Here is a 21,552-nt window from a genome sequence, read left to right on the forward strand (position 1 = left end):
ACGAAATGAGCTTCGGAACGGGGAGTTATCAGGATAGTAGATAAAAATCTGAAGTGGAAAGTGTTACATGGCCCGGCCCAGATAGCTGTGAATAGTATGATCAGTTATAGAGTCCCCAAAGGAGGAAAGAATGTACCACTAACAGGTCTTGATGCTATGTGAATAGGGGTCTTCAACTAAAACGGCTCGACGTCCAGTAATGAACTCTCCCCACCAGCCGAGGTCCGAACAATTATATATAAAAAACAATTGACGGTTTTTGCCAGGCCAGGGTATCTGCAGGATATTTAAGCTTAAATTCAAGACTTTTAAAGACCTTTTTTTAAGACATGCACAAAAAAAAAAAATATTAAATGACTGTAAAAGCACGATTTACTGTTCAGATGCAGGTTTTCACAAAAACAATCAAGTATCATATTAATTAAATAACATATAAATATATTTTACTGCCTTAATTGTTTACATTTTATAACACATTATCTTCTTGTTTATCCATCAGTTCACATTTACAACTCTGCGTGTTTGCTGCTTAAAAACATGGATTGATTTTTCACATTGGCCTTTGACAACTGCAGACGTACGGGCTGATTGAAAATGGAAAATCATTCTCTTCCAGCAGGTGGCGCTTTAGGAATGGCACAAAGCCCAACAGACAGACTCCACAAAGCAGTGAAGCAGATAACATTGAAACATGCAGCGATAATATTTATTCAATGAATAGCGCAATTCTTGTCTTTCAGTCCCCACATTTAAGACCTCCTGAAATCATAATTAAGACTTTCTTGTAACATTTAAGATTTTTAAGGACCCGTCAACTTTCCTAATTTTTGAAAATGCCATTGTTTTTCACCCACTGAAAGTTTCATCTGTCTGTGCGCAGCGGGCCGCTCTCTGCTCTCATCACTGCACGCACGACTGCACCCAAATGGCTCTAGAGCTGACCTGATCTGCTCGATATAAATTTGATCAACTAGAAATTAGCATTTGGTATTTATTTCATTATGTCAAAAGCCTTCACGGACCGGAGTCCCCTACCGTAAAGACTACAAAAGCTGCGCCAGTTGAAATAGAAGCTAGATATGTAGGTCCGGGTCCAGATAGGACGGCTTCTGGGTCCGGACCCGGACCGCGGTCCGCCTGTTAGTGACCTATGGTGTAAAGCAAAGGATGAAACTTATTACTTAGGTCTGGATTGGATGAAAGGTAGTTTTTGTAACACGAGTGTAGAAATGATTGGCGAACTAATTAAAGGTCCTAGATGGTATGAGACCTCCGGAGAATTTGTGAAAGTAGGTATCCAGGGGGTAAAGACGGCAGCAAACGCGGTATTTAAACTTTGTTAGTAAAGATATGTGGACGGGTCTAGTTCATTTTTTAGTCAGTGCAGGATGGTATGTGCTATACGGGGGATTAATTGTGCTAGGGTTAATCCTACTGTTAATTGTTAACTGTTAATCCCACTTAATTTCTAGCGATTATCGCCGATTTGATTGCACAGATACTATTTAAACTAAACTGAGCTAGACAATGACATCTCTGAATTCAATAATGAAATGCCTTTAATTGAAAATTTAGTGTTTAATCTTATCATTATACATTACTGACACTCTATCCTCCAATTTGATACTGTTAAGTGCTTTGACACAATCTGTATTGTTAAAAGCACTATATAAATAAAGGTGACTTGACTTGACTTACTGTTCATTGTTATAAAATGTTCATGTGCTGCTATGGGGGCACGGATGTGTACAAAGACAATGGAAAAAGGTGAATTAGCAGTGTTAGAAAAGTTGATTGACTTTCAAACTAAAGGGCACAGACGCTTTAAAAGGAGGAAAAAGAGTATTTCAGAACACCCTTTGTTGTAGAGAGACGGTTGCAGAGTGAAAAGGCACATGTAAAGGCGAAATAGCAGAGAGGAAATAGGAGGGGTTAAGAATGTATAGAAAGTATAGGGTATGCATAAGGGACAAAAGACCACTAACAATTGAGGGGGGCAGCTGACAATATTAGAACTCAGAGCTTCAAGATATACAGTGGGTACGGAAAGTATTCAGACCCCCTTAAATTTTTCACTCTTTGTTATATTGCAGCCATTTGCTAAAATCATTTAAGTTATTTTTTTTCCTCATTAATGTACACACAGCACCCCATATTGACAGAAAAACACAGAATTGTTGACATTTTTGCAGATTTATTAAAAAAGAAAAACTGAAATATCACATGGTACTAAATATACAAATATACTAAGTATTCAGACTGCTGTCCATTTCTTCTGATCATCCTTGAGATGGTTCTACACCTTCATTTGAGTCCAGCTGTGTTTGATTATACTGACTGGACTTGATTAGGAAAGCCACACACCTGCCTATACAGTGAGGAAAATAAGTATTTGAACACCCTGCTATTTTGCAAGCTCTCCCACTTAGAAATCATGGAGGGGTCTGAAATTGTCATCATAGGTGCATGTCCACTGTGAGAGACATAATCTAAAAAAAAAAATCCAGAAATCACAATGTATGATTTTTTTAACTATTTATTTGTATGATACAGCTGCAAATAAGTATTTGAACACCTGTCTATCAGCTAGAATTCTGACCCTCAAAGACCTGTTAGTCTGCCTTTAAAATGTCCACCTCCACTACATTTATTATCCTAAATTAGATGCACCTGTTTGAGGTCGTTAGCTGCATAAAGACACCTGTCCACCCCATACAATCAGTAAGAATCCAACTACTAACATGGCCAAGACCAAAGAGCTGTCCAAAGACACTAGAGACAAAATTGTACACCTCCACAAGGCTGGAAAGGGCTACGGGGAAATTGCCAAGCAGCTTGGTGAAAAAAGGTCCACTGTTGGAGCAATCATTAGAAAATGGAAGAAGCTAAACATGACTGTCAATCTCCCTCGGACTGGGGCTCCATGCAAGATCTCACCTCGTGGGGTCTCAATGATCCTAAGAAAGGTGAGAAATCAGCCCAGAACTACACGGGAGGAGCTGGTCAATGACCTGAAAAGAGCTGGGACCACCGTTTCCAAGGTTACTGTTGGTAATACACTAAGGCGTCATGGTTTGAAATCATGCATGGCACGGAAGGTTCCCCTGCTTAAACCAGCACATGTCCAGGCCCGACTTAAGTTTGCCAATGACCATTTGGATGGTCCAGAGGAGTCATGGGAGAAAGTCATGTGGTCAGATGAGACCAAAATAGAACTTTTTGATCATAATTCCACTAAACGTGTTTGGAGGAAGAAGAATGATGAGTACCATCCCTACTGTGAAGCATGGGGTGGTAGCATCATGCTTTGGGGTGTTTTTCTGCACATGGGACAGGCGACTGCACTGTATTAAGGAGAGGATGACCGGGGCCATGTATTGCGAGATTTTGGGGAACAACCTCCTTCCCTCAGTTAGAGCATTGAAGATGGGTCGAGGCTGGGTCTTCCAACATGACAATGACCGAAGCACACAGCCAGGATAACCAAGGAGTGGCTCTGTAAGAAGCATATCAAGGTTCTGGCGTGGCCTAGCCAGTCTCAGACCTAAACCCAATAGAGAATCTTTGGAGGGAGCTCAAACTCCGTGTTTCTCAGCGACAGGCCAGAAACCTGACTGATCTAGAGAAGATCTGTGTGGAGGAGTGGGCCAAAATCCCTCCTGCAGTGTGTGCAAACCTGGTGAAAAACTACAGGAAACGTTTGACCTCTGTAATTGCAAACAAAGGCTACTGTACCAAATATTAACATTGATTTTCTCAGGTGTTCAAATACTTATTTGCAGCTGTATCATACAAATAAATTGTTAAAAAAATCATACATTGTGATTTCTGGATTTTTTTTTAGATTATGTCTCTCACAGTGGACATGCACCTACGATGACAATTTCAGACTCCTCCATGATTTCTAAGTGGGAGAGCGTGCAAAATAGCAGAGTGTTCAAATACTTATTTTCCTCACTGTATAAGACCTTACAGCTCACAGTGCATGTCAGAGCAAATGAGAATCATGAGGTCAAAGGAACTGCCTGAAGAGCTCAGAGACAGAATTGTGGCAAGGCACAGATCTGGCCAAGGTTACAAAAAGATTTCTGCTGCACTTAAGGTTCCTAAGAGCACAGTGGCCTCCATAATCCTTAAATGGAAGACGTTTGGGACGACCAGAACCCTTCCTAGAGCTGGCCGTCTGGCCAAACTGAGCTATCGGGGGAGAAGAGCCTTGGTGAGAGAGGTAAAGAAGAACCCAAAGATCACTGTGGCTGAGCTCCAGAGATGCAGTCGGGAGATGGGAGAAAGTTGTAGAAAGTCAACCATCACTGCAGCCCTCCACCAGTCGGGGCTTTATGGCAGAGTGGCCCGAAGAAAGCCTCTCCTCAGTGCAAGACACATGAAAGCCTGCATGGAGTTTGCTAAAAAAACACCTGAAGGACTCCAAGATGGTGAGAAATAAGATTCTCTGGTCTGATGAGACCAAGATAGAACTTTTTGGCCTTAATTCTAAGCGGTATGTGTGGAGAAAACCAGGCACTGCTCATCACCTGTCCAATACAATCCCAACAGTGAAGCATGGTGGTGGAAGCATCATGCTGTGTTTGTTTTTTTTTCAGCTGCAGGGACACACTGCAAAAAATGCTTTTCTTACTTAGATTTTTTGTCTTGTTTCCAGCCAAAATATCTAAAAATTCTTAAATCAAGAAGGATTTTCTAGACAAGTAAAAATTATTGTCTTGTTTTCAGCAAAAACAAGCAGAAATTAAGTGAGTTTTTGCTTGAAACAAGCAAAATAATCTGCCAATGGGGTAAGAAAAATAATCTTGTTTTCTGTTTGAAATAAGATTATTTTTCTTACCCCATTGGCAGATTATTTTGCTTGTTTCAACAAAACTCACTTAATTTCTGCTTGTTTTGCTGAAACAAGACAATAATTTTACTTGTCTAGAAAATCCTTCTTGATTTAAGAATTTTTAGATATTTTGGCTGGAAACAAGACAAAAAATCTAAGTAAGAAAAGCATTTTTTGCAGTGCAGGATGACTGGTTGCAATCGAGGGAAAGATGAATGCGGCCAAGTACAGGGATATCCTGGACGAAAACCTTCTCCAGAGTGCTCAGGACCTCAGACTGGGCCGAAGGTTTACCTTCCAACAAGACAATGACCCTAAGCACACAGCTAAAATAACGAAGGAGTGGCTTCACAACAACTCCGTGACTGTTCTTGAATGGTCCAGCCAGAGCCCTGACTTAAACCCCTCTGGAGAGACCTAAAAATGGCTGTCCACCAACGTTTACCATCCAACCTGACAGAACTGGAGAGGATCTGCAAGGAGGAATGGCAGAGGATCCCCAAATCCAGGTGTGAAAAACTTGTTGCATCTTTCCCAAAAAGACTCATGGCTGTTTTAGATCAAAAGGGTGCTTCTACTAAATACTGAGCAAAGGGTCTGAATACTTATGACCACGTGATATTTCAGTTTTTCTTTTTTAATAAATCTGCAAAACTGTCAACAATTCTGTGTTTTTCTGTCAATATGGGGTGCTGTGTGTACATTAATGAGGAAAAAAATGAACAAATGACTTTAGCAAATGGCTGCAATATAACAAAGATTGAAAAATTTAAAGGGGTCTGAATACTTTCCGTACCCATTGTATTTACAGATTTTCCTGATATTAACATGCTCACAAATGGGTTTTTTTTGGTTGTTTGTATTTTATTGAATCAGATACCTGCACCACAGATGAATCCTGATGTCTCTTCAAACTGTTTTCCTCTGAGGGCGCTGTACCAACATCAGATGTTCAACTACACTGATATTCTATGTTAAAACAAGCTCCTTGACTACTGATTATGTTTTTTCTTCTTGAATCCATGGAAAGAAGTAGAAACACTTAAATAACACACATAAATATCAGGTATGATTTACTTGTTGAACAGAATCTGTTGCAGGAATTACTCAAAGTCTGTTCACATCTCTGTGGTTAGATCAGTGTGCACAATAATATGTCTTTGACCTTCATTATGTAAGTTTTGATTATACTGTGTTGTAAATAAAATACAAATAATTAAAAAAAAACTTTTTTTCAGTCTCCTCACATTCTCTCTTACCTGCCTCAAAGTCACAGTCACACTGATGGGCCATTAGGGGAGGGCCCTTCGTCTCTCAGGTGAGACTCACTTAATATTCAAAGCCATTGCCACTCCCTTGAATATAGTCTTTCAATCACAAAACATGTCTTTAAAAATTTAAATCAATATATTATTTTCTGTGAATGAGTAAGCAGAATGATTTTCACATAATTTTGAAGTAAATATTCTAGCCTACAAGACTGATTACTCAAAAGTCTTATTCACAATTATTTAGTGTGGGTTTTAATGCCTTATTTCAGCTAAATTCTTTTCCCCAAAACTTACTAACCATGCATAACATGTTGGTCAATAGTATGTTTTAAGAAGCTGAAATAAGCACAAATATCAGGGCATGTCAAAACATCTCAAGGGCCCCAAAATGACCTCATATCCCAGAGGGTTAAACGTTGTATAGCTTAAATGATTCTTTTGCCAACTTGATGGCCCAGTACCCTGATCTGGCGCCTAATACACTAAAGTATATGCGCCCATTTGATTGCCTTGTTTAAGTAGCACGGATCAAGGCATATACGGAGTTCTCCAGTGCGGGGTTTTTCTATCGCCCAGAGTGTAAGGCAAGTTCATCCACGAGGACGCCAAAAATTGGGACAGGTGGCTGGAACCCCTCTTGTTCGCTGTGCGGGAGGTCCCGCAAGCCTCCACGGGGTTTTCCCTCTTTGAGCTTCTTTATGGGCGTCAGCCCCGCGGGGTGCTGGATGTCCTGAGAGAAACTTGGGAGGACAGGCCTTCTGATAGCCAAAATGAAATTCAATATGTGCTGGACCTGAGAACAAAACTCCACACTTTGGGGCGGCTGTCAATGGAGAATTTGTTACAGGCCCAGGACCGGCAGAGCCGGCTGTACAACCAGGGGACCAGGCTACGTAAATTTGCACCAGGAGAAAAAGTACTTGTATTGCTTCCTACGTCTAGCTCTAAATTACTCGCCAAGTGGCAAGGACCCTTTGAGGTCACACGGCGAATTGGGGATCTTAATTATGAGGTAATTCGTACCGATAGGAACAAGGCACATCAGATTTATCACCTCAACCTCCTCAAAAAGTGGAGTGAGGCGGAGTCAGTGATGCTAGCGACGGCAGTGAGTGGAGAGGAGGATCTCGGGCCAGAGGTAAATACCAAGCCACAATCTCTAGCTCTGGCCCCTGGGGGAGACCACCTCTCGCCCTCGCAGCTCGCTGATGTAGCCAAGCTACAGGCCGCATTTGCGGATGTGTTCTCGGCCCTGCCGGGACGAACCGACCTCATACAGCACCACATAGAGACCGAGCCGGGGGTGGTGGTTCGCAGCTGGCCATATCGTTTACCTGAACACAAAAAAAAGGTAGTTCAGGCAGAATTAGAGGCAATGCTAGAGATGGGAGTAATAGAAGAGTCCCACAGCGATTGGGCGAGCCCGATAGTTTTAGTCCCTAAAACGGATGGCTCGGTACGATTCTGTGTGGATTATCACAAGGTGAATGCTGTGTCGAAATTCGACGCATATCCAATGCCGCAGGTCGATGAACTGCTTGATCGACTGGGTACAGCTCGATTTTATTCGACACTGGATTTAACTAAGGGATATTGGCAGATCCCTTTATCAACCTTTATCCAAAGAAAAAACAGCCTTCACAACGCCGTTTGGATTACACCAATTCGTTACGCTTCCGTTCGGGTTATTCGGGGCGCCGGCCACGTTTCAGCGCCTCATGGATAAAATTCTGCAGCCGCATGCAGCATATGCCGCTGCATATCTGGATGACATTATCATCTATAGTAACGACTGGCAGCGGCATATGGGGCATTTGCGAGCCGTACTGAGAGCACTGAGGGGGGCCGGACTGACGGCTAACCCGAAGAAGTGTGCGGTTGGGCGTGTGGAGGTCAGGTATCTGGGCTTCCACTTGGGCCACGGGCAGGTGCGTCCCCAAATTAATAAGACTGCAGCGGTTGCGACCTGCCCGAGACCCAAGACCAAAAAGGAGGTGAGGCAGTTCCTGGGGCTGGTGGAATATTATAGGAGGTTTGTACCTAGTTATTCGGACCTCACCAGCCCACTGACTGACCTCACTAAAAAGGAAGTGCCAGATCAGGTCCAGTGGACGGAGCTGTGTCAGCAGGCTTTCACCCAGGTAAAGGCTGCTCTGTGTGGCGGACCACTTTTGCACTCTCCTGACTTTTCTCTCCCCTTCTTGCTGCAGACAGACGCGTCGGACAGGGGGCTTGGGGCCGTCCTGGCCAAGGAGATAGAGGGTGAAGAACGGCCGGTGCTGTACATAAGTCGCAAGCTCTCTAAGAGAGAGACGATGTACAGCACCATTGAAAAGGAGTGTTTAGCGATCCGGTGGGCTGTTCTCACCCTCCGCTATTATCTCCTGGGACGGGAGTTCACTCTCTGTTCGGACCACGCGCCCCTGCAGTGGCTTCACCGCATGAAAGATACCAACGCGCGGATCACCCCTTGGTATCTGGCCCTCCAGCCCTTTAAGTTCAAGGTGATCCACAGCCCGGGGGCTAAGATGGCTGTAGCGGACTTCCTCTCCAGGAATGGGGGCTGCAGGCGGAGGCTTCCGGCCTGAGTCGGGCGGTGGGGGTATGTGGCGAGGGGGGCGTGGTTAGCAGAGTCTGCAGCGGGAGAGAGAGGCTGGAGAACGAGCGGTGAGTAAGTGGGTCAAGTACAAGATGACATTCACCTGCTTCTCGTTTCAGTGATTGGCGTGGAGAGATCATAAGCCACAGAGGGACAGACAGTGGCTGAGAGAGACAGACTGAGGACTCGGGAAGCACACTATCGCTGTGGATCAGAGACTTACCAAAGTGCTGTGAACTTATGTTTATTTGAAAGTGCCAGAGTGCATGAGCTTTATTTTTGTGGAACACTGGATAAATTACCTGAGCCTCAGTCACGCCGACTCCGACTTCTTCCTTCCTTGCCTCGAACTTTGTTACAAAGGGGAGTCCTCTTTTAGCTATTATGCTGCCCGCAGTTGGAACCAGCTTCCAGAAGAGATCAGATGTGCTAAAACATTAGCCACATTTAAATCCAGACTCAAAACTCATTTGTTTAGCTGTGCATTTGTTGAATGAGCACTGTGCTACGTCCCAACTGATTGCACTATGTATAATCATTTTCTATTCTTAAATGTTTTAAATTCTTTTTAAATTACTTTGTTTTTATTGTTGTGATTATTATTATTTTTAATTCCTTATTATTTTTAATGACTATTTCACTTCCTTTTATGTAAAGCACTTTGAATTACCACTGTGTATGAAATGTGCTATATAAATAAACTTGCCTTGCCTTGCCTTACACCAGCAGCAATCTATCTGCAGCAACAGGTGAAAGTCAGAACATGAGAAATTTTTACAAAAAGTTCACAAGACACACACACACACAGACTGTTTGGACAATAAAGAAGTTGAGAACAATTATTGTCTGTTCAGTGGTTTTTATTTATAAAAAGAGCGATGAGTTGTCCAGACACTTGTGCAGTGCCATTTTTATGTCATCCCACTTGTGCTGGGGCACATGACTTTTCCCATGTGCACATGCTACTCAAGACATTTATCATGATTTTCATCGGATTCCTCGATACGAAACAATCGTCAATCATTTATTGCACACATTTATTCTGATTCGTGTTACTTCAGTGACAGCTGACAGCTGTTTGGTGTTATTTTAAAGACAAATGTCGAGAGTGCATTATTGTAGGGTGAAAGCACATTAATAGAATGCGCGAGCGCAAATCTCTCCGCTCGCACGCGGATTTCTTTTGCTCTTGCACAAAACCGGACGCGCGCACTCAGATATACGCTGCTCTCTAAAGAGCGCGTGCACTTAAAACATGTCTCTCCTCTCACTCAAAGTGTGCGTGTGCGCTCAAACTGTGTCCTGTCTGTGCACTCGCAAATCTCTCTGTGCTTATGCACTAGATATTAATTCTTTTGTACTTTGTTTTACTACTTTATCTCTTTTATGTTTGTATATTGTTCTTTTCTGTGAATGCACATATGCATCTCTCTGTAAAGTACTTTGTTAACACTGTTTTAAAACGTGCTATATAAATAAAGCTTTAACCAATCAGACCTCCACGGCTGACCGATGAAAGTATATGAAATCTAATTGGCTGGGAGGGAACTGAACTTGGAATTCTTTTGACAATCAAAGATGGATCTTTAATTTATTTCCAGTTTAATAATATTTAGCAATGTTAATGAAATGTAGCCTATATTAGAAATGGCTAGGAACTGGGTGCTTGGATGATTTGTACAGATAACCTCTGTCCAACTGCTTGGTCTCTGAGCAATTTATCTAAAAACAACATATTATAGCCTATGGCTCTAAAGACTTCATATAAAAGATCAATGTTATGTCATAATATGTCAGATACCTCAACTGAATTTAAAATCATTGCAATAAATTCTCAGTTTGTATGATGGCAATAATAAGTAACAATTCCTATCAAATCAACATCAAATGCAAAAATAGATGTAAATGATGCAAAATATGTGTTCACAATAAATGTTCTAATAGCATCGCTGTTTGGACATTTATTTATTTTTTAAATCCAGTGTTTGTTTTCAGTTCTGATTTTAGTTAGATTTGTTTTTCAAGAAAACCCACTTCATATTAGCTACATTCAGTGTCAAAGTGAATATAAAGTTATATGACAATTACATGTAATTACATTGTCTGCAAATGCATTAAAACCACTTATACTCTGGGGCATTTTTTGGAATTTTCGCCTAAATTTGCACACTCAAATTCAAATGTTTACCCTACACACATACAAATGCAACTGGAAATGCAAAAAAATAGTTTCATTTTAAAGAAAACCCTTTGATCTATAAAAGACGGGTGTAATTTTTTATAAATAACATTATGTTTCAAATACTTTTTGTAATTTTATTTTATTTTTTTAAATCTGTAATTCAGGTTCTATTAGAATCAGAATCAGAATCAGAATTAGCTTTATTCGCCAGGTGTGCGCAAACACACGAGGAATTTGTTGTGGTTTTAAGGTGCTCCTGGTACATACATACATACATACATACATACATAAATACACATCTGACATGAGAACAGAAAAAAACATTTAAATAGTAAGACTTAACAGTGGATAATAATCCTAATAATAATAAGTGTGAATCTGGAACAGTAGATTTATGTACAGATTTGTGCATTATTTACTCTATATACAGCTGTATAGATAAACATATGTGTGTGTATTTACATAATACTTGAGAGGGAGGCAATAATTAAAGATGGAGAATTAATTACAGAACACAGGTAATGATCCACGTGTTAGCTATTTAAGCTGGAGATGGCATGGGGGAAAAAACTGTTTTTATGCCTAGATGTTCTAGTGCACAGAGATCTGTAGCGTCTGCCTGAAGGGAGAAGTGCAAACAGGTTGTGTCCGGGGTGAGAGGGATCTTTGATGATGTTACCTGCCCGTTTCTTCACTCTGGAGTTGTACAAGTCCTGAAGGCTGGGCAGGTGCACACCAATGATCTTTTCTGCTGTCCTAACAGTCCGTTGAAGTCTTCTTAAATCTGATTTGCTGGCTGACCCAAACCAGACAGTTATGGAGGTGCACAGAACCGACTCAATAACAGCTGAATAAAACTGTTTCAGCAGCTCCTGTGGCAGGTTGAACTTTTTCAGCTGACGAAGGAAGTACAACCTCTGCTGGGCCTTTTTCATGATGGAGTCAATGTGAATGTCCCACTTCAGGTCCTGAGAGATGGTTGTGCCCAGGAACCTGAATGACTCCACTGCAGCCACAGTGCTGTTCATGATGGTGAGTCGGGGGAGAGGAGGGGGGTTTCTCCTGAAGTCCACTATCATCTCCACAGTTTTGAGCGTGTTCAGCTCCAGGTTGTTGTGACTGCACCAGACAGCCAGCTGCTCAACCTCTTGTCTGTAAGCAGACTCGTCGCCGTCGTGGATGAGGCCAATGACTGTGGTGTCGTCTGCAAACTTCAGGAGTTTGACAGAGGGGTCTTTAGAGGTGCAGTCATTTGTGTAGAGGGAGAAGAGTAGTGGGGAGAGAACACAGCCCTGAGGAGCTCCAGTGCTGATGGTGCGGGTGTTGGATGTGAGTTTTCCCAGCCTCACTAGCTGCTGCCTGTCTGTCAGGAAGCTGGTAATCCACTGACAGATGGAGGTGGGTACAGAGAGCCGAGTCAGTTTGTTCTGAAGGGTGTCTGGGATGATGGTGTTGAAAGCGGAGCTGAAGTCCACAAACAAGATCCTTGCATAAGTCCCTGGTTTGTCCAGATGTTGCAGGATGTAGTGCAGTCCCATATTAACTGCATCATCCACAGATCTGTTTGCTCGGTAAGCAAACTGTAGGGGGTCCAGCAAGGGTCCAGTAATGTCCTTCAGGTGGGCCAACACCAGTCTCTCAAATGACTTCATGACCACAGATGTTAAAGCAACAGGTCTGTAGTCATTAAGTCCTGTGATTTTTGGTTTCTTGGGTACAGGGATGATGGTGGAACCTTTGAAGCAGGAGGGGACTTCACACAGCTCCAGTGATCTGTTGAAGATCAATGTGAAGATGGATGATAGCTGGACAGCACAGGCTTTGAGGCAGGCTGGAGAGACACCGTCTGGGCCTTTGGCTTTCCTTATCTTCTGCTTTCTGAAGACTTTGCATACATCATCTTCACAGATCTTGAGTACAGGCTGAGAAACAGTAGGGGGAAGGGAGGGTGAGGGTGTGAATGGCTGTGCTGTGAGACAGTCGGAGAGGGTGTGGGGTGTCAGACCAGTCTTTTCAAACCTGCAGTAAAACTCGTTCAGGTCTTCAGCCAGTTGTTGATTGGCCTCAGTGCTGGGGGATGGGCTCTTGTAGCTGGTGATGGCTTTCAGGCCTTTCCACACTGATGTAGAGTCATTGCTTGAAAGCTGTTTTTTTAGCTTTCCAGAGTAGTTTAATTTTGCTACTCTTATTTCCCTATTCAGTGTGTATTTGGCCTGTTTGTACAAGGCTTTGTCCCCACTCCTGTAGGCGTCCTCTTTGGCCTGGCGAAGCTGTTTTAGTTTTGCACTGAACCAAGGTTTGTCATTATTAAATGTTAAATAAGTCCTGGTGGGTACACTCATGTCCTCACAGAAACTGATGTAGGACGTCACGGTGTCAGTGAGCTCGTCCAGATCAGTAGCTGCAGCCTCAAAAACACTCCAATCAGTAAGTTCGAAGCAGGCCTGTAAAACCTGCTCTGCTTCAGAAGTCCATCTCTTTACAGTTTTACTACAGGCTTAGCAGATTTGAGTTTCTGCCTGTAGGCTGGTAGGAGATGAACCAAACAGTGATCAGAGAGTCCCAGCGCTGCACGGGAACAGAGTGATATGCATCCTTTAAGACAGTGTAGCAGTGGTCCAGTATATTTCTGTCTCTGGTGGGGCATGTGATGTGCTGTCTATATTTAGGCAGTTCACGGGTGAGATTAGCTTTATTAAAATCACCGAGAATGATGATGAAAGAGTCCGGATAACGCTGCTCTGTGTGTGTGATTTGATCGGCCAGCAGTTCTAGCGCCGCGCTCACGCGTCAGGAGGAATGTACACACTCACCAGAATAAACGAGGAAAACTCCGCGGTGAATAAAAAGGCTTGCAGTTAATAAAGAGAGCTTCCAAATTTGGGCAGCACATCTTCTTTAAAACTGTCACGTCTGTACACCAGCCTTCGTTGATATAAAACATAATCCACCGCCTCGTTTTCCCGAGGACTCGGTGACGCGGTCTGCTCTGAACAGCTGGAAGCCCGTTAGATGAAGCGCGCTGTCCGGGATGGCTCCGTTCAGCCAGGTTTCCGTGAAGCAAAGCGCAGCGAGTTTAAAAGTCCTTGTTTGTGCGGGTGAGGAGTTGTAGTTCGTCTGATTTATTTGCCAGGGAGCGGAGATTCGCCAGATGAATGCTCGGCAGCGGAGTCCTAAACCCCTGCTGTCGGAGTTTCACGAGCGCCGCGCGCTTCCCTCGCCTGCGTCGGCTGGAGCGCTTGTATAGGAACGCAGCTCCTCCGATTAAAATGTCCAGTAAAGGTCTGAATGCTCAAATGTAGGCAGAAAGTTATTTGGTGTGCCGTTTCTGATGTCCAGGAGTTCGTTTCTGGTAAAGCTGATCGGGAAAAAGTTGCTTAAGACAGGACAAACAAACAAAAAAAGAACAAGTACCAAGCAGCGACAAACCATGGCTGCCATCTGCGGCGCCATCTTCAAAGAGGAATTGCAATTAGGTGCAATTAGGGCTTGCTAACTGCAATTTACTTAGTCTGATGCCACTAGATGCCAAAATGTAGATTTTTTTTTCAAATAACAGCTTCCAAACAGGAGTTACAGCATCATAAATGAAGCGAGTGAAATTGGACCAAATTTCACATTTTGTGTTTTATATTATCAGTTTTATTCTTTCTTTTGTAAAAAACGGAGGAAAAAGCGCTCAAACATGCTAAAACACGCTCACCGGATGCGCATCCTATAACTTATATTTTTATATCCAAAGAATCCGCGACGCCGATGTGTTGGCCATTCCACAGTGCCATTCCCGTCTTCAAAACACTCCAGTGAACTACATTTCTCAGCCGGAAAACAGCCTCAGCGCTCAACCGGACAATCTCTCTCTCTGCGCGCACCCTCCCCTCTGCTGACCCAGAGGTGTCAAGTTTCAGAGCTCTGACAGGCTGCAGAGCTAGAGCGGTGTGCAGTCTGACCGCTCCAGTCTGAAGCCCCTGAGCAAAGCAGAGTTGTAGATTATCAGAGCTGCTATACCAGTGCACTTATGTTTTGGAGAGCATGTGTTTTGGCAAAAAGTGAGTCTGATGTGAGTCTGGAACACACAAGCTTTGTAGGCATGCAGAAACGTGAAAATCGTGGCTGTTTGCAGCTGACTGAAGCAGTAGTACGAGTAGGAAAATGACAAAAAGTTTGTGAAAAGGTGAGAATTGTGACATCATTTCTCATGACGATTCTATTGAAGATAATTCAATCTGTGATTGTCACACAAGGAAATAATCTATACAGTCAGCTTTCTTGTGATATATGACTTGACTGTATTGTGAAAAATATAAAAAATACACATTCTTAGGAAAAATTCTTCGCAGTCATTAGGCGGAAATTTGTGTGTGGGATGAATAAATTTCTAAGCTTAATTTTACTACTTTATGTATCATATGTATGGTATACATATTTATGTATGGTATTCCTTGTTAAGAAGAGGCTCTAAGCTTTCAAATGAGACCATATATGGGCTGATACCATATAAGGAAGGCTATGTAAATAAAGCATGAAAATTTTTACATGATTTTGGATCCGTATCCGGGTCCGCAGAGTATATTAAACACATAAAATATAATATAGTAGTGTTATGACAAATATGAGAAATTCATTATTGTGTTATATTTGGTCTCCAAATCTTAAGTATCAGTTTAGGGAATAGTGCATCTGACCCTTATTTAAATAGTTCTGTCTTAAATCAGAAGAGATATAGGCTATATTATATATATATATATATTTCAGTCCAAGTACACAATACATGCTGTATATGACTACATGAACTTTAAGAATCATATGCTTTTTTGTTTGTGTTTAGATAAGGTCATAAACCCCGCCCTCTCCATGTAAACGAATGGGACTTCAGTCAGAATAAAAAAAAAATTATTACACTTCCAATACAATTTTCCGAAATATGGTTTTGATCATTTAAGGTAGTCGTTATCACGCTGATATACAGGTGCATCTCAATAAATTAGAATGTCGTGGAAAAGTTCATTTATTTCAGTAATTGAACTCAAATTGTGAAACTTGTGTATTAAATAAATTCAATGCACACAGACTGAAGTAGTTTAAGTCTTTGGTTCTTTTAATTGTGATGATTTTGGCTCACATTTAACAAAAATCCACCAATATCAACAAATTAGAATACTTCATAAGACCAATAAAAAAAACATATTTAATGAATTGTTGGCCTTCTGGAAAGTATGTTCATTTACTGTATATGTACTCAATACTTGGTAGGGGCTCCTTTTGCTTTAATTACTGCCTCAATTCGGCGTGGCATGGAGGTGATTCTCTATGGGGTTTAGGTCTGGTGAGTTTGCTGGCCAGTCAAGCACACCAACACCATGGTCATTTAACCAACTTTTGGTGCTTTTGGCAGTGTGGGCAGGTGCCAAATCCTGCTGGAAAATGAAATCAGCATCTTTAAAAAGCTGGTCAGCAGAAGGAAGCATGAAGTGCTCCAAAATTTCTTGGTAAACGGGTGCAGTGACTTTGGTTTTCAAAAAACAATGGACCAACACCAACAGATGACATTGCACCCCAAATCATCACAGACTGTGGAAACTTAACACTGGACTTCAAGCAACTTGGGCTATGAGCTTCTCCACCCTTCCTCCAGACTCTAGGACTTTAGTTTCCAAATGAAATACAAAACTTTCTCTCATCTGAAAAGAGGACTTTGGACCATTGGGCAACAGTCCAGTTCTTCTTCTCCTTAGCCCAGGTAAGACGCCTCTGACGTTGTCTGTGGTTCAGGAGTGGTTTAACAAGAGGAATACGACAACTGTAGGCAAATTCCTTGACACATCTGTGTGCGGTGGCTCTTGATGCCTTGACCCCAGCCTCAGTCCATTCCTTTGTGAAGTTCACCCAAATTCTCGAATGGATTTTGCTTGATAATCCTCAAAAGGCTGCGGTTCTCTCTGTTGGTTGTGCATCTTTTTCTTCCACACTTTTTCCTTCCACTCAACTTCCTGTTAACATGCTTGGATACAGCACTCTGTGAACAGACAGCTTCTTTGGCAATGAATGTTTGTGGCTTACCTTCCTTGTGAAGGGTGTCAATGATTATCTTCTGGACAACTGTCAGATCAGCAGTCTTCCCCATGATTGTGTAGCCTAGTGAACCAAACTGAGAGACCATTTTGAAGGCTCAGGAAACGTTTGCAGGCGTTTCGAGTTGATTAGCTGATTGGCATGTCACCATATTCTAATTTGTTGAGATAGTGAATTGGTGGGTTTTTGTTAATTGTGAGCCAAAATCATCACAATTAAAATAACCAAAGTCTTAAACTACTTCAGTCTGTGTGCATTGAATTTATTTAATACACGAGTTTCACAGTTTGAGTTGAATTACTGAAATAAATGAACTTTTCCATGACATTCTAATTTATTGAGATGCACCTGTATGTTCAATTGTTCGTTTTTGTGATAAGTTAGATTTTAGCTAGTAATTTGAGGCTATAAGAACGTGGTGTGTCGTTATGGTTGATTGGGTCTGCGGGAGTTTGGGCGGGAGTTTGATACCGCGGCTCCACCTCACGACACTACTGCGCAGACTCGGGCTCCAAATGACGTCATTTACTCAAGATGGCAGCAGCCATACTGAGATGCATTCGCTTCACTTTTCTATAGTGGAAGGAAGTGGAGACGCGTCGTCCATCTTTTTTTACAGTCTATGGAAGAAACCTGGAGATGAGTTTTAAGTGCGCGCAGTCTTTCGAGAGCAGCGTCTATCTGAGCACGCGCATCTGGTTTTGTGCGAGAGCAAAGGAAATCCGCGTGCGAGCAGAGAGATTTGCATTCGCACATTCTATTAATATGCTTTCGCCTTACAATAATGCGCTCTTGACATTTGTCATTAAAATAACGCCATACAGCTGCAGCATTAATGTCATGAAGAGACTCTATAACATCTCACTGTTCATTCATCATGCAGCCCAAAGCATTATGGGTAGAATCTCTAATTAATCTAATCTGATTCATCAACACAGTTTCACTGATGGTCCATAAACATAAAACCCAAGACAGAGCGGCTGAGTGAATGTGGTCTGGACTGTGTGGATGTGTCTCATTCTGTTTTTGTAGACGCTGTAGAAGGACAGAGTTCCTGCACTGTGATCCACATACACTCCTATTCTTCTGACATCATTATACACTCCTATTCTTCTGACATCATTAAACACACCTATTCTACTGACATCATCATCATAATAATCATCATCATCATCACAATCATCACCATCATACACTCCTATTCCGCTGATGGGCTTCACAGGAGAACAGTCTTTATCTTATTGTGTCTGAATGAGTATCTGTCAGGAGAGCAGTACAAACTCCAGGACTGATTATTAAATCCAAACAAACACTCATAACCCGCTCCCTTCCTCCTGATGCTCTTATATGACACTGATATACACACATCTTTACTTCCACTGCACTTAATCTCCCAGTAACAGCGTCCACACACACTCTCTCTACACAACACCTGATGATACACATCAAATCTGTCTCGATGATCAGGATACGACTGTTTCTCTCTCACACAGGTCACTTCTCTGTTCTCCTCAGACAGAATTAGTTCAGGGTTTGCTGTATTTGGATCCAGTTTGTGAAAACAGGCATCTAAACACAAGAACAGAGAGATTTAGAACAACAACAATCACTACAGCTGTCTGTGTGTGTGTGTGTGTGTGTGTGTGTGTGTGTGCGTGTGTGTGTAGACGTACATTTTTTTATTCCTGCTGTAATTCTGGATTCTCCTCCATGGTCCACACTAGAAAACACAGACAGAGTCACATTCAGTCAGTAAACACACACACACACAGTGCAGTGAGATTAATCAAATTATATTGTGATGATTGTGAAAACATGATTATCAAGGTAACACAACATGCTAAACCATACTTTAAACCGGCTAGCAATATTCTGAAACATGCTAGCAAAGTGCTAAATGTGCTAGAATAGCACTAGCATCAGCTCTCACACAATTTCAGACTCTATCTCTCACTTACTGACTGACTAAATCTCACAGCAAATAACAAGACAACGCAGAATAAATAAATAAATTGGCTCAGGATTTTCTCACTGGTCTTGTTTGGTTTCACAGAGACTGAACTGGTCTAAAGCAGAGATTCTGCAGCAGTAACATTACTGCTTTCACAAGAGCTTGAAGAAACTCCAGCGGTGAGATGCGTGTTTGAGTCCCAAACCAGACCATGAAATCAACACCTGTATCAAACGCAGTAAATGATCAATATGACATAGTAACATCCAGCTCAATCACTTGCAGTTATCAATCTTTTGCACTTTATCCATTCATTGTATCCATTTAGTAGTTGTTAGTTACTCTTGTCTATCCCTTTGTTAATAAAACCCCTTTTATTACACTTGTGTCCTCCTTGTGTTGATAATACAGTAAAAAAAGGCTCTGCAGGTTAACAATATCTCACAAATCCTTCAGATTGGTCAGACTGCAACTTCCTATAATTTAAATGTAAATCTTATTTATTCAACAATCTTCCATGATTGTTCTTTATTGTCAAGGCAGAATAGTATGAAATAGTATGACCAAACTTAAATATTAATATTTAAGCAGAAAGCCATTACACTGGTGGTGATACTTAAATCTAAAATCACTACATTTTTGGTGCCCCGTGTGAGGCTATCTAACATCTGATATCACAACATCAGTTAAAAGGTAGTCTGTTTTCTATTATTCATTTTCATTTTTAATTTAGTGAATTAAACTTTTAATTTAGTGTTTTTAATACTTTAAAGTACTACTACTCAATTCTTGCACCACTCTTGTTTAGCCTGTATATGCTCCCACTATGTCAAATAATAAGAAAGAACCAAATTGCCTATCACAGCTATGCTGATGATACCCAGATTTACCTAGCCTTATCTCCAAATGACTATAGCCCCATTGACTCCCTCTGCCAATGCATTGATGAAATTAACTGTTGGATGTGCCAGAACTTTCTTCAGTTAAACAAGGAGAAAGCTGAAGTCATTGCATTTGGAAACAAAGATGAAGTTCTCAAGGTGAATGCATACCTTGACTCTAGGGGTCAAACAACTAAAAATCAAGTCAAAAATCTTTTTCTGTGATTCTGGAGACAAACCTTAGTTTTAGAAGTCATGTCAAAGCAGTAACTAAATCAGCATACTATCATCTCAAAAACATTGCAAGAATTAGATGTTTTGTGTCCAGTCAAGACTTGTTCATGCCTTTATCACCAGCAGGGTGGACTATTGTAATGGTCTCCTCACCGGCCTTCCAAAGAAGACCATTAGACAGCTGCAGCTCATCCAGAACACTGCTGCCAGGATTCTGACTAGAACCAGAAAATCTGAGCATGTCACACCAGTCCTCAGGTCCTTACACTGGCTTCCAGTTACATTTAGGACTGATTTTAAATTACTTTTACTAATTTACAAATCACTCAATGGCCTAGGACCTAAATAGATTGCAGATATGCTCACTGAATATAAACCTAACAGACCACTCAGTTCATTAGGATCGAGTCAATTAGAAATACCAAGGGCTCACACAAAACAAGGGGAGTCTGCTTTTAGCTATTATGCTGCCCACAGTTGGAACCAGCTTCCAGATGAGATCAGATGTGCTAAAACATTAGCCACATTTAAATCCAGACTCAAAACTCATCTGTTTATCTGTGCTTTTGTTAAGTGAGCACTGTGCTACGTCCGAACTGATTGCACTATGTATAACCATTTTCTATTCTTAACTGTTTTAAATTCTTTTTAAATCAATTTTTACATCTTGTTTTTATTATTATTATTTTTTTAAATCCTTGTTTTTATTGATGGGACTTTTCTTTTTTTTTAATGACTATTTCACTTCCTTTTATGTAAAGCACTTTGAATTACCACTGTGTATGAAATGCGCTATATAAATAAACTTGCCTAGCCTTGCCTTACTAATAACCATAAAAGGTACAGCTGTCATGAAACCAGAGAGAAAGGCTGCATGGCTAGAAGCTGATCAACTGAATGCACAAGTAGCAACCATATTAAAATGTTTTAATATACTGTATCTTAAAACAATTTCATTAAATCTTGGGCACAATACACAAAATATTCGGGAGAAGCCGAATATTCACCAGAAGAGACGGACAGCAGCTCGTAAGTGTTGCGATACTTAGTCATAGATCTGTTGTTTAAATTATTTACTTACTGTTGGGAAGGAATACTTTCGTTTCCTTCTATTTCTATTCTGCATTTTCGTTGAGGTTTCGTTGTTTGATTGCACTTTCTGTTAATTATAATAATTTGCACCTCGGCTAAGAAGGAACCTGGATCATTTTCATTGCTCCTTGCAAGCGAAGTGTTAGTTTCGTCTTGAGTTATTTGCACAAGGCTATTGGCTGGGCCAATCAGAAGCCGGCCACAGCGACTGTAAAAGTATTTAAACTGCCTGTTCGCTATTACAAGTCGGGAGAAGCCGAATATTCACCAGAAGAGACGGACAGCAGCTCGTAAGTGTTGCGATACTTAGTCATAGATCTGTTGTTTAAATTATTTACTTACTGTTGGGAAGGAATACTTTCGTTTCCCTTCTATTTCTATTCTGCATTTTCGTTGAGGTTTCGTTGTTTGATTGCACTTTCTGTTAATT

At 41.4% G+C, this 21,552-nt stretch overlaps 1 protein-coding gene across 4 annotated transcripts in view; it reads right to left on the bottom strand.

Moving 5' to 3' along the window:
* Window positions 1-21,552, bottom strand: part of LOC131539043 (NACHT, LRR and PYD domains-containing protein 3-like) — a 176,297-nt gene that overhangs the window by 7,185 nt on the left and 147,560 nt on the right. The window contains exons 20-21 of one of the 4 annotated variants that reach the window (XM_058773327.1): window positions 18,638-18,684; window positions 17,288-18,533 (exon numbers count right to left, since the gene is read on the bottom strand). The exons of 2 other annotated variants lie outside the window; for them this stretch is intronic. In XM_058773327.1, the coding sequence (XP_058629310.1) occupies window positions 18,181-18,533; window positions 18,638-18,684 (400 nt within the window). In that variant the 3' untranslated portion in view covers window positions 17,288-18,180. Of the gene's footprint in view, window positions 1-17,287; window positions 18,534-18,637; window positions 18,685-21,552 lie in introns of those variants that run through there. One more of the 4 variants, XR_009270763.1, reaches the window with a different exon arrangement.

This window comes from Onychostoma macrolepis, chromosome 04 (genome assembly GCF_012432095.1).
Source record: "Onychostoma macrolepis isolate SWU-2019 chromosome 04, ASM1243209v1, whole genome shotgun sequence".
In the NCBI taxonomy this organism is placed as follows: Eukaryota; Metazoa; Chordata; class Actinopteri; order Cypriniformes; family Cyprinidae; genus Onychostoma; species Onychostoma macrolepis.